Source organism: Gigantopelta aegis, chromosome 7 (genome assembly GCF_016097555.1).
Source record: "Gigantopelta aegis isolate Gae_Host chromosome 7, Gae_host_genome, whole genome shotgun sequence".
Taxonomy (NCBI): domain Eukaryota; kingdom Metazoa; phylum Mollusca; class Gastropoda; order Neomphalida; family Peltospiridae; genus Gigantopelta; species Gigantopelta aegis.
In genome coordinates, this window is record NC_054705.1 from 7796601 (window position 1) to 7811142 (window position 14542).

Sequence of the window (14542 nt, forward strand, 5' to 3'; positions counted from 1 at the left end):
ACATACCACGGCCTTTGATATGCTAGTCGTGATGCACTGACTAGAACAAGAAATAGCCCAATGGGTCCACAGACGGTCCCAGATCAATCCCAGAACGACCGCGCTTCGAGCGAGCGCTTTACCACTGGGCTACGCCCCACCCCCTATTCAGAGGGTGTGCATATACATATAATATAAACTGGGGGAGTGTATATGGGGCACTAGGATTTATTAATTTACCTTTTACCCGTGGGATGGGGGGGGGGGTGGACCCGGCGTGCTATAAAAGGTTTGCCACCTAAAATCTTATCTACATTTATCTAGTACTGGAATTTGTAGTTCGTTGTTAAATATGATGCCCCTCTGCGAAATTTGGAAAGTGTTCACCTTATGTTTGAAGTTGATTCATTTGACGATGGGTGAAGTCACATTCGTGTCACCTGACGTTCAAACTTGGGAGGCCAATACAGTGTCCCGTCCTCAAATGGCGTCGCTCTTTTGTCGTTTTTTTCTTTTCTTACTATACGCTGTTTTCTTACTATACGTTGTTTCCTACTATACGCTGTTTTCTACTATACACTGTTTTCTACTATACGCTGTTGTCCACTATACGCTGTTTTCTACTATACGTTGTTTCCTACTATACGCTGTTTCCTACTACCGTATAACCGGACATTTTCGAGGATTTTTATTTTCGTGGGTTTCGAGGGTAAGTAGTCATCTTCGAAAATATAAATCCTTGAAAATATTTGAAAAAATCAACAAATTCTAACTAAAATATTTATTGTGAAAACCATAACACACTGACAATTTACCGGAACATTTTATTTCCTGTCATGCGCAGTCCACCGGATACGACAAGAGAATAGTATAGTCAAAACAACAAGTTAGAATGTTTAAAAAGTTATTGCGTGAATCTCACTGTTTGTAGAATATAATGAAATATTTTTAAATTTCGTATATTGTTTTTGTCAATGTCCGCCCGTACTGCATCAGAGATTCTGGGGTGGATGAATGCAGATTTCAACATTTCCTGGCGTATTTTTAATTCTGCCATAACTTTCATAATCCACCTTGCATGAATTGGTTTTATCGCCGAAGTACGCATTTCGATCTTAATGTCAGTTACAACTTCGCCGTGTTTCATAGCCAGGGAAACCCGCTTTGAATACCATGTGGTAAAATTAGACTTCATGGCGTCCTTAAGTGCTTTGTTCACACATACGTCGTAATTGGCTTTACACAAAATCAAAGACTGTGATCAGTTGTCTGTCGAATAGCATACCGGGTATCACAGTGGCCAATTAAGCTACAGGTGAATGTTCTATTGTTTAACTTTACACGTCGGTAGTATTGAACAACTGGCAGCCGAAGTGAAACTTTAATCAACAATAGCTAGTATTCTCGCAACTAGACTTGCTAAAACTCAAAAATAAAATCACTTTCAATTTAGATTTGGCAAACAACGAAAATAAGAAACCTTGAAATGTTTTTATACCCCAAACCATGAAAAATATCTGGTTATACGGTATACGTGGTTTGTACTATACACTGTTTTCTATTATACGTTGTTTTCTACTATATACTGTTTCCTACTATATGTTGTTTCCTACTATACGTTGTTTTCTACTATACGTTGTTTTCTAATAATACGTTGTTTTCTACTAATACGCTGTTTTCTACTATACTCCGTTTCCTACTATACGTTGTTTTCTACTATACGCTGCTTTCTACTACACGCTGTTTTCTACTATACGCTGTGTCCTACTATAAGCTGTTTTGCTGTCGTTTGTTTAATTTTATTTAGCGCTTCACGAGATCAGATATCACCTTGCTAAATAAACGAATGATGTGGAAAGCGTTGAGTAGCAAGTTTAAAAGTTTTGTTTTAAATAGAGCACATTGATTAATTAATAATTGGCTATTGGATGTCTAACATGTGGCAATTTTAACACGTAGTCACCTTAGGAAACCCGCTACCTTTTTTTCTAATGCAGCAAGTGATCTTTTATATCACATACCACGGACTTTGACCAGTCTGAGTAGCAAACGACACTCGCTTAAAAACGAGTGACAGATTCATGATCGGTTTCGTGTACATCCGCTGGTGAGAACATCATTCCTTATAACTTAACACATAGTGTTAACACATATACGTGTGATAACTTGAAGATATAAAGTTAAAGTTTGTTTTGTTTAACGACACCACTAGAACACATTGATGCATCAATCATCGGCTATTGGATGTCAAACAATTGGAAATTTTGACATATAGTCTTAGAGAGAAAACCAGCTACATTGTTCATTTGTTAGCAAGGAATCTTTTATATGCACCATCCCACAGACAGGATAGAACATACCACGGCCTTTGATATACCAGTCGTGGTACACTGGCTGGAACAAGAATTAGCCCAACGGGCCCACCGACGGGGATCGATCCCAAACCGACCGTGCATGAAGCGATTGCTTTACCACTGGGCTACCTTCCGCCCCTTGAATATATATACGATTGACTGTTCCTTGTCCCTCGTGCCATACCATCCAATGAAAAAAGCACGACCGAAATCGATTACACCGTGACGTATAACTTAACCTGAAATTTATCTCTATGTGATGTGTAAAGTAGTATTACGCGAAATGGCTGTAAAAAAGTTTCAATCGGAAAAAGACATTTAAATGTGTTCAAAACCTGTTTTTGAGGATATGTAAGAAATAAACTACTACATTCGTGTCGTTAGATGCCATTTATCTTATAACTCGTTCAAAAACGAATGAATGAATGAATGAATGCTTAACGACACCCCAGCACGAAAAATACATCGGCTATTGGGTGTCAAACTATGGTAAATGCAAACCAATGTCCGTTCATAAAACGAGTCCAACTCGCTTTCGCTCGTTTTAAAACAACTCGTAAGATAGATAGTATCTAACGGTCAGTCTTGTAATATTCACTATATGCATGCTGCGCATTATATTGCACACTATTCTCTCACAAGCGCGTCATGACTGCTATAACAAATACCGTGGTATGCGCTGTGCTGTATGTGATAAAGCGCATATAAAAGATCCCTTTGCTAATGGGAAGATATAGTGAGTTTCCTTTGAAACCATATGTGACAATTAACAAATGTCTGTGTCATTCTCTCTCTCTCTCTCTCTCTCTCTCTCTCTCTCTCTCTCTCTCTCTCTCTCTCTCTCTCTCTCTCTCTCTCTCTGTCTGTATGTATGTATGTGTATGTGCGCGCGAGCATGTGTCTGTATATGTAAGTAGATACGTATGTAGGTATATGCGTACATGCGTGTATGTATGTGAATGTATACATGTATATGTGCGTGCATATATGTGTATGTGCCTCTGCGTGTGCTTTTTAAAAATAAAATAAAATGTTCGTTTGTTGTTATTGTTTTCCTTTGTATGTCTTTTTTTCACGGAGCCACCGTACACAGGCCACTGCAGGCGTGTGTGCAGCTATTATAGCCGGGGGTGGGGAGGTTGACTGAGACGTACACAGGGCCACTGCAGGCGTGTGTGCAGCTATTATAGCCGGGGGTGGGGAGGTTGACTGAGACGTACAGAGGGCCACTGCAGGCGTGTGTGCAGCTATTATAGCCGGGGGTGGGGAGGTTGACTGAGACGTACAGAGGGCCACTGCAGGCGTGTGTGCAGCTATTATAGCCGGGGGTGGGGAGGTTGACTGAGACGTACAGAGGGCCACTGCAGGCGTGTGTGCAGCTATTATAGCTGGGGATGGGGAGGTGGACTGAGACGTACAGAGGGCCACTGCAGGCGTGTGTGCAGCTATTATAGCCGGAGGTGGGGAGGTTGACTGAGACGTACAGAGGGCCACTGCAGGCGAGTGTGCAGCTACTATAGCCGGGGGTGGGGAGGTTGACTGAGACGTACAGAGGGCCACTGCAGGCGTGTGTGCAGCTATTATAGCCGGGGGTGGGGAGGTTGACTGAGACGTACAGAGGGTCACTGCAGGCGTGTGTGTAGCTATTATAGCCGGGGCTGGGGAGGTTGACTGAGACGTACAGAGGGCCACTGCAGGCGTGTGTGCAGCTATTATAGCCGGGGGTGGGGAGGTTGACTGAGACGTACAGAGGGCCAATGCAGGCGTGTGTGCAGCTATTATAGCCGGGGGTGGGGAGGTTGACTGAGACGTACAGAGGGCCACTGCAGGCGTGTGTGCAGCTATTATAGCCGGGGGTGGGGAGGTTGACTGAGACGTACAGAGGGCCACTGCAGGCGTGTGTGCAGCTTTCATAGCCGGAGGTGGGGAGGTTGACTGAGACGTACAGAGGGCCACTGCAGGCGAGTGTGCAGCTATGAAAGCCGGGGGTGGGGAGCTTGACTGAGACGTACAGAGGGCCACTGCAGGCGTGTGTGCAGCTATTATAGCCGGGGGTGGGGAGGTTGACTGAGACGTACAGAGGGCCACTGCAGGCGTGTGTGCAGCTATTATAGCCAGGGGTGGGGAGGTTGACTGAGACGTACAGAGGGCCACTGCAGGCGTGTGTGCAGCTATTATAGTCGGGGCTGGGGAGGTTGACTGAGAGGTACAGAGGGCCACTGCAGGCGTGTGTGCAGCTATTATAGCCGGGGGTGGGGAGGTTGACTGAGACGTACAGAGGGCCACTGCAGGCGTGTGTGCAGCTATCATAGCCGGAGGTGGGGAGGTTGACTGAGACGTACAGAGCGCCAGTGCAGGCGTGTGTGCAGCTATTATAGTCGGGGGTGGGGAGGTTGACTGAGACGTACAGAGGGCCACTGCAGGCGAGTGTGCAGCTATTAAAGCCGGGGGTGGGGAGGTTGACTGAGACGTACAGAGGGCCACTGCAGGCGTGTGTGCAGCTATTATAGCCGGGGGTGGGGAGGTTGACTGAGACGTACAGAGGGCCACTGCAGGCGTGTGTGCAGCTATTATAGCCGGGGGTGGGGAGGTTGACTGAGACGTACAGAGGGCCACTGCAGGCGTGTGTGCAGCTATTACAGCCGGGGGTGGGGAGGTTGACTGAGACGTACAGAGGGCCACTGCAGGCGTGTGTGCAGCTATTACAGCCGGGGGTGGGGAGGTTGACTGAGACGTACAGAGGGCCACTGCAGGCGTGTGTGCAGCTATTACAGCCGGGGGTGGGGAGGTTGACTGAGACGTACAGAGGGCCACTGCAGGCGTGTGTGCAGCTATTATAGCCGGGGGTGGGGAGGTTGACCGAAGAAGAAGAAGAAGTTTGTTTTATTTAACGACGCCACTAGAGCACATTGATTTTTTATCTTATCATCGGCTATTGGACGTTTTTTTAGAGTAAACCCACTATCGCCACATAGGGTACTCTTTTACGACAGGCAACAAGGGATCTTTTATTTGCACTTCCCACAGGCAGAATAGCACAAACCATGGCCTTTGTTGAACCAGTTATGGATCACTGGTGGTTTACTCCTACCCATTGAGCCTTGCGGAACACTCACTCAGGGTTTGGAGTCGGTATCTGGATTAAAAATCCCATGCCTCGACTGGGATCCGAACCCAGTACCTGCCAGCCTGTAGATCTATAGCCTAACAATGATGCCACCGAGGCCGGTGGGAGGTTGACTGAGACGAGCAAAGTTTATAGGGGGTCGAGATATGCTACCCCGGAAAATGTATACAAAGAAAACAAAAAAGAAAATGTGCTTCAGCACGAGGTCGAGAACGCGCCTGCACCGTCGCCAGAACATTGTGGCACAATGGTTTTTGCTTAATACACAAAATATGTTCTTGCTTAATACACAATATATGTTCATGTTTAATGCACAATATATGTTCTTGTTTAATGCACAATATATGTTCTTGTTTAATACACAATATCTGTTCTTGCTTAATACAAAATATATGTTCTTGCTTAATACACAATATATGTTCTTACTTAATACACAATATATGTTCTTGGTTAATACACAATATATGTTCTTGGTTAATACACAATATATGTTCTTACTTAATACACAATATATGTTCTTGGTTAATACAAAATATATGTTCTTGGTTAATACACAATATATGTTCTTGCTTAATACAAAAAATATGTTCTTGCTTAATACACAATATAATGTCCTGCCTTACTAATGGAAAACGAAGACATGTTATTTATTTACTAATACGTTGATTACAATGTCGTGTAAATAAAATTTAAGTAATTCGCTGATCTCATTAATTTACATATAATTTGCAACGTAAAAAATATATGGCTTGTGCCACTCCCATCACAAGTTGTGCTCCACCCACGTCAGACATTCCGTTCCAACAGCCCTGCAGTACTAGGGTGGATTACCTTTAGTGAGATTATTTTGCTGTTTGCTGACTGATTTTCGTCGACCTGTTCGGCGACTAGTATAACGGCCATTCTGCAGAACGCCACTGTTCTATTTCCTGACTGATTTTAGTCGACCTGTTCGGCGACTAGTATGACGGCCATTCTGCAGAACGCCACTGTTATTTTTCCTCACTGATTTTAGTCGACCTGTTCGGCGACTAGCATGACGGCCATTCTGTAGAATGCCACTGTTATTTACATTTCGTCAGCACTAGCGCTGGAAGATTGAACACACACTGCGAAAAGAAATGGAAAGCGGGGTCGATCCCTTTTACTCTTTTCTGGAACGTACCTGTTTATTGATCGTACACTCTCGTACCCTCCTGGAATGGGCACGTCCGTACTACTACACCAACCATGATGCCTGGATTAAAATCCTAGTCTGATTCTCACTCGTTAAAACGGTTTGTTTTTGGTCAACGACACCACTAGAGCACATTGATTTATTAATTGGATGTCTAACATATGGTCATAATGACACCGTAATAGAGAGGAAATCCGCTACAATATTTCCATTAGTAGTAAGGGATCTTTTATATTCACCATACCACAGACAGGATAGCACACACCACGGCCTTTGGTATACCAGTTATGGTACACTGGCTGGAACTAGAAATAGCCCAATGGGACCACCGACGGGGATCGATCCCAAACCGACCGCGCATCAAGCAACCGCTTTACCACTGGACTACATCCCGCCTTTCGTTCACACGGAATACTCAAGGTTTATCTTCACGGAATACAACCCATCTCGGCTCTACCGGTTGTGCACTTTAACGGCTTTAACGTGGCCACTACACCACAGTTTAAACTGTTAGACCGTCGTTGAAAATAGTATTTGAAACTTGGGCTGAAATAGTGTGTGTTTGTGTGTGTGGTGTGTGTATGTGTGGTGTGGTGGTGGTGGTGGTGGTGTGTGTGTGTGTGTGGTGTGTGTGTGTGGTATGTGTGGTGTATGTGTATGTGTGTTTTTGGTGTGTGTGTGTGGTGTGTGTGTAGTGTGGTGTGTGTGTGATGTGCGTTTGTGTGTGTGGTATGTTTGTGTGGTGTGTGTTTATGTGTGTGTGTGGTGTGTGTGTGGTATGTGTGTGTGTGTGGTATGTGTGGTGTGTTTGTGGTATGTTTGTCATGTGTGTGTGTGTGTGCGTGCGGTGTGTGTGTGGTATGTGTGCCTGGGTATGTGTGTGTGGTATGTGTGTTTTGTGTGGTGTGTGTGGTGTGCGTGCGTGCGTGTGCGGTGTATGTGGTGTGGTGTGTGTGTGTGTGGTGTGGTGTGCGGTGTATGTGGTATGCGTGTGGTGTGGTGTGCGGTGCATGTGGTATGTGTGTGGTGTGTGTGTGGTGTGTGGGATGGGTGGCTGGGTGGAGGGACTAACAGATAAAGGACACATATGTGGACCAACTCATCAAAACGGCAACCCAATGAACAAAATAAATAAATAAATAAATAAATAAGGAAAAGGTGTGGGTGGGTACTTGAATATTTTAGGGGTCTACTACTACTACTAGTAAAACCACCACAACCACTACTACCATCACCACCACCACCACCCCTAACCCACCATGACCACTACCACCATCACCACCAGTAGTAGTAGTAGTAGTTGTAGTAATAGCAGCAGTAGCAGCAGCAGCAGCAGCAGCAGCAGCAGTAGTAGCAGTAGTAGTAGTAGTAGTAAAAACACCCAATTTCTTGAAATAATTCTATATGGTGTTGAAACACGGCTTCACAAATGTAAAGTCCAATCATATGCACACGTTTTGCAACAAAAATTAACAGCAAACGAAAATGTATTTTTAGTGTATCCTATATTACAATAAATCATGTTCAAAATACAGACTACAATACTAATAAATTTGCCTTTGCTTCGCTCCTACGTTAGTGACGTCATGTCAAAGAAAAGAAAGAAAGAAACGTCATGTTTTTACTTACTACAAGCGTTTTCATTGAATATCGTAATATATGGGATTTCTTTAATAAAAATACAATAAAATTGCTTACAGATAGTTCTAATAGGTGTAGTATTAGAATAGGGATAATATCACTGTGTTTCGTTGTTAACTATTAGGATTTATCACACAATGTTTTGATTTAGGGACTCGACTTCGTCTCGTCTATAAATCCAAATTTTGTGATAAATCCTTATAGTTAACAACGAAACACAATGATATTATGCCCTAAATAGTCATGAAGCTCTCAAAGCATTACAAACAAATTTACTTAATTTCCATTTACAAACATTACTTTTTATAGTCAGAAAAAACCCAGTCATTTTAAGTCTGGCAGATATTTGATTCTTAAATCATTATACAATATACATAAATAAAATGTAATTCATCTTCAACAGTGTCAGGACAGACAGGACAGGTCATGTCTATATCTATTTTTAGACAAAAAAGACACAGTAAACATTACGCTGTGGAAAGTACAAAATGAAGATAATAAGGATTGTATATATTTGTACGTCACAATTGTTTTTATTGTTTTTCTTACCCGTTGGTGAGAACATCATTCTTTGTTTATGATAACACACACTTAACACAGGTACGTGTATTAACAATTTTCAAGACCTACGATTGGCTGCTCCTAGGTGATGACCAGGTCGCCAATGCCACATATTTAATGAAAAACAACACGAGGGAAATTAATTAGACTGTGACTTATAGTAAGCCTGACAATCATGCGTCTGTTAGCTACAAGTGCAAAGGATTGGAAATATTTTTAGTCGAAAAATATGTTAAAATGTGCTTAAAACCTGGTTTTGAGGATATGTAAGAAATAGAATAATGCATTCGTGTCCGTTAGATACCATTTATCTCACAACTCGTTGTTTAAAAACGTATCGAACTCGCTTTCGCTCGTTAGATACATTTTAAAACAACTCGTTGTAAGATAAATTGTATCTAACGGCCACTCATGTATTATTATCTATTTAACACAGACAACTTGACATCATGTGAAGCCATTGTTGGTTTTCCATCGATTTCAGAATGTGTCACTGCAGGGCCGTCATCGGGTGTTCGGATCTCATAAATATTCAAATGACCATATAATATGTTAGGTAGGAAATATCCACGTAACGAAATGCTAATATGTTGGAAATTGTGGTTTTGCTTGGGTAACCCACTATGTTATCCGGAACTGGACAAAGTGATCCGTAACTGGCATAAGTTCACCAGCTGTTAAAATGTTTTGCTAAGTTTGATGACTAACTAGAATAAACTACATGAGCAGCTAGTTGAATTGAAAAAAGGCTCTTAAGAACTAATGTCATACTGTTGAATATTCAAAATAAGCGGAAGACGAAAACTCTACTAGTGAACAAAAATTATACAACTCAGTGTATTGGGTGGGATGGAGGGTTATTTAATGGAATATTCGTTGATTAATACCAATTACCAAATTGTTTTACTTAATAGCGCCCTCTATTAGATCTTTGATCAAGAACCATGACCGTGAGTTTGAAGAAATAGGACGAGTTGTCTTTTCATAAATATATTTAACTGCATTAAATAACATTTTATGTCAACCTGTTACAATGTTTTGCTAAGTTTGATGACTAACTAGAATAAAATGCATGAACAGCTAGTTGAATTAAAAAAGGCCATTTATTGGTGACATAATAAATGACGAGAACTGACATATTCATATACATATCTAACTAGTTACATCACAATATATATGTAATTAATAAAAAAAAATAACAATATTATCACTGATAAAATTGGCTTATTACCATGTCATCAAAGATGTGGGCAACATTATACGTCACCATATTGTGAACATCGCAATAACCCCATCCAACACATTGTATAACCTAACAATTCGTTAACAAATATAACCTGTTTGGCAGGGTTTTTATTTCTATGAAGCAAAACACATTATAATCCATAAAAAATCCAAAAAAACTACAAAAAAACAACAAAAAACCCACACCATAGTCAGAGGCCATTATACCCCTGACATGTATGCAAACATAAATATTATGATACAGAAAATTATGTTTGTCAGAGGCCCTTGTCCCCATGACGCAAATGTTTCAAACAAAATATATCATGAATTCGCAAATGCATAGTTACAAGAAGACCATGTCCCCAGGACTTCATGGGTCAAGCAGAATGCACTATTATAAAATTGTGGTTGTCAGAGGCCCTTGTCCCCATGACGTCCATGATTTAAGCCAATAAATTATGAATACACAAATTCATGTTTGTCAGAGGCCCTTGTCCCCATGGTTCACGCAAATACAATATGAATACTCAATTCATTTTAGTCAGAGGCCTTTGTCCCCATGACTACTACACCTAAGCACAATTGCCCCTGTTTCCATAATTCCACATATTTACCTATCATTGATATTTCTGTATAATATCACCCATAGTGGTGCGTTAGCACCTACAATTGTAATGCAGGTACCCGAATGCACTTTTTGAAAGCATTGGAATGCCACCTTCTCATTTGTTGAATTTTTTCATCTGGAATACCCATCATAGCTGCTGTGGTTGCTGCACCTATTCGAAAGCTATGACTTTTATAATGCTCTGTGCTAAGTCCACTCCAGATCAATGATAGATTCATTTGTTGGCGAAACAGGTGAGCCATCTGCTAGAGCAAATAATGGGCCTGGTGCATTCCTCGTATTTGGATGAATTCCCACAAAGCCTGTATTGGGCACAGGACAGATTGAGATGTATTCTTATTCAAAATCACAGTAGGTATATGCTTCCCGGCACTATGTTTGAAGTGCTGCATTCGTAGCTCAAGGGAAGTAGGAACATCCTGATCAAAAGAGAATGTTATGTCTTGCATACCAATGTTATGAGCTGCTGCCCTGGAACTAGTGATTTCTCCCACTCTTAGAAATGCGTGAAATGCTAGTAAGTGCATGGCTCTGAGCATCGTTTTCTGGAAAGTGATTGGCACACATGATCAAGTGATGTAATCAAATTCTTTAAAATCTTCGGTGTAATTGGTAAACGTGTATCTCCAGAATTTCGAAGTTTTTTTAATCCTTGCAGCATTTTGCGAATGATAAAATGCTGTGTCACATCAGGAAATCCACCCAGTTTAAAGATATATCCGAGTGCAGATATGTATGTAGAAACTGTTGCTGCAGCCATTTTGTCTCTAAAGCATATTGCAATAAAAAGAGAAACTTGTTCTAATGTAGCTGGTAAAATAGGTTTTGTAGGAAAATGTTTGGATAAAAACTGTTTGTACATAGAAAAAACATGTCTGTATGAACTCCTTGAAGACTGCGACAAAGCAGCTTGTAAAATATCACCTGCTAATGTTTCTAAAGAGTGATCAGCCTGACTGGGACCTCTGTTGGGATCAATTCCATGTGTGGAAATGTTTCCTTGAATTCCTGAATGAGTGAACGAGAAAGTTGATCAGCCCCAATATTTTTAACACCTGGAATATGTGTAGCTTTGAACAGAATATTATGTTTCAACACTTGTATCATAAAACGACGCACTAATTTCATAACAGTAGGATCTTTGGATGTTTGCTTATTGATAATATAGACCACTGCCATATTATCTGAGTAGAAATTGATGCATCTATTTTTCAAGTGTTGAGACTACAATTCCAAAGCCAATGCAATTGGAAATAGCTCTTTCACTGTAATATGAACTGATAACAATTCTCCCTGCCAAGAACCTGTAAACCATTTGTCGTGAAACATTCTCCCAAAACCATAGCAATTTAATCAATTTTTAAACCTAAAAAGGTTATCGTGGTGGTTGGGTAAACAGGTTGTTTTCCTGTTTAATAGGGATACCTATGTTCTTTGCAATTTGCATAACATTCTGCAAACTGTTTTGACAAGAGTTTGCATTTTGGGCTCCAATAAACAGAAAATCATCTAATACATGTACACAACATTCTGCTTCAAAATGATGATCCATAACCCAAGGAATTGCCGAGCTAAACAATTCAAATAATTTACAAGAAAAACTTAAACCCATTGGAAGTGTTTTATCAAAGTAGAATAAGCCATTAATAGTAAAACCTAATAATTCATGATCTAATGGGTGAATTGGGATGTTTTTGAAATCATTCTCGATATCTGTTTTAGCTAGTAATGCTTCTTTTCCGCATTTTGTTATCAACCGTACTGCATCATCTAATGTTTGATATCTGACTGCACATAAATCATGAGGTATACCATCATTTATTGAGGAACCTTCTGGAAATGACAAGTGATGTATAATTATATATTTCCCTGGTTGCTTTTTAGGAACTAGACCCAATGGAGAACTTTGAAAATTTGGAAATGGAATAGACTGAAATGGTCCTGAGACTCGTCCTGCTTTTAATTTTGTTGTAAAATGTCTGAGTTGGTCAAAGCATATTTTAGATTTTTACTTGACATAAATGTCCTTTTACCCTGGAAAGGAATTTTAAAACCAAATGTAAATCCTTGTAATAAAAATGTTTTATCTTCTGTCACGTATCCATGTAGCCAAAACTTTAATATTTTAGGATCCACTGGAGTTATTAGGTCCTGATCGTTTCTAGTAGTGGTATCCAGATTTCTCATTTCCGGAGACTGTTGCTGACTGTTTGAGAGGACAACACCGTCTGCTATGAGATCCTTGGCACCGCTGACAGATGTGTCGAAAGGAGCACTGTGCTCTCCTGCTACATATTCCTTTCGTGTTGATAAAACTGAAACAGTATTTCTCATCTGTACTGGATTTAGCTTTAATAGCTTGCTGAAATACCCCTTTTGACACAGACTTGGCTTTAAATGATAGGCCCATTGCCAATGCTTCCTGATAATGTTCAATATTTATCTGTTCCCAGGGTAAATCTGTGGGAGAAAGCTCTCTCCATTGCCTGAAAGAGCGGTCATAATTAAGAGCCGCTGAATCGCATGCCTGCTGCGCAAGCTTTTGCACTGTAAGTGCATATTTCATCAACTGTGATGCTTCCCGTGAGTGCCGTTTACAATATATCCCCATAAATATGTGAAAAGCTGTCAACCAGTGGGCGTCAGATTCAAATTTATACTCAGTGGGGTTTTGTTTAACAAACGTGATACCTCCACCTGTTTATGACATGGAGTATCTTTCTTTCAATGTATGTTGGCTGATTAATGCACCCATATCCACATACTCATTTGCCCATATTTTGGCCTTCAACTTGGGATCAATTCCCAATGCAAGTGGCTTACCAATACTTTGTTTTCCTATACTTGTGTTCCATTTACTAACTGAAGGTTCCATACCTGTAATATTTTCAGGTATATTGAGCAGGTCTTCCAACACCGTAGCCTGCATCTGCCTGGTTGCTGAACTTTGGCATTCTACTGCAACAGCTGGTGATGCCTCTGTTTCCGACCTGGCTGGCTGGGCGGACAGTTGTTACTGTGGTGTTGGCGGATCTGTGTTCTAGCTCCCACTTGAATGCAGTGCAACAATCACTGATTTTGTGATTGCCGGAATTGCATCATTGATGCACTTCTGAATCTGTTGTTCAAGACTAACTGGCTGGTTTGCTTGTCCTGCTGTTTTTGCTCTAGACACTTCTGCAGACTTTGTAGATTTAGCTGATTTAACAGATTTCTTGGCATTGTCTACACGTATCGACTTCCTTTGAGGCAGGTCGCTTATACATGTAGGCCTATCACAATCCGATATGCTTAATACAAATTAGACATACCTTTGCACATATATACACCTACATTTATGCGTTCAAAAATTATGAAATACCTTATAGCTAATTTGCAAATTATTGTTAGCTATAGTCTATGTGTATCATAAACATTTTTAAATCTCAGTTGTGACAGTATTAACTGACCTAATTATTGCCCCGCGTACATTTCTGTAGTATTTGGGCATGCCATGCTCCAAGTTAAAGTGAACCCCATCACTAAATATGGGAGTTATACTGTTCTTGACTCTTTGAATGTTCCAATATTGCATGGTTGGTTTCAATAGGGTGTTAGCAAGCTGTACACGTTGGTCATACACTTGTGAAGTAATATGTCTGGTAGAGAAGCGTGGTATCAACGAACATATTGTTGTACGTTTAATATCGTATCGCTTAGCAAATGTTTCTGCAATGCACACAAGTTTTAATATTAACTCATGTGAAAAGTCAATATCTGTCTCTGCTTTTCTGCAGTCCAAGTCATTTCCTCCAACATGCAACAATAAATGATCCGGTTTAAAGTGGTGTATAGCCTGTTCCATTCTT

At 40.9% G+C, this 14542-nt stretch overlaps 2 protein-coding genes across 2 annotated transcripts in view; both read right to left on the reverse strand.

Annotated features, from left to right (window-relative positions):
• LOC121377078 overlaps positions 1 to 14542 on the reverse strand; it is a 58240-nt gene that overhangs the window by 37491 nt on the left and 6207 nt on the right. The gene's annotated exons all lie outside the window — the stretch shown is intronic.
• On the reverse strand, positions 3378 to 13623 carry LOC121377847 (mucin-2-like). Its single transcript, XM_041505944.1, has 3 exons — positions 13572 to 13623; positions 12728 to 13009; positions 3378 to 5146 (listed from the first exon to the last, which is right to left on the reverse strand). The coding sequence occupies exons 1-3, from the start codon at positions 13621 to 13623 to the stop codon at positions 3378 to 3380; spliced, it is 2103 nt and encodes a 700-aa protein (XP_041361878.1).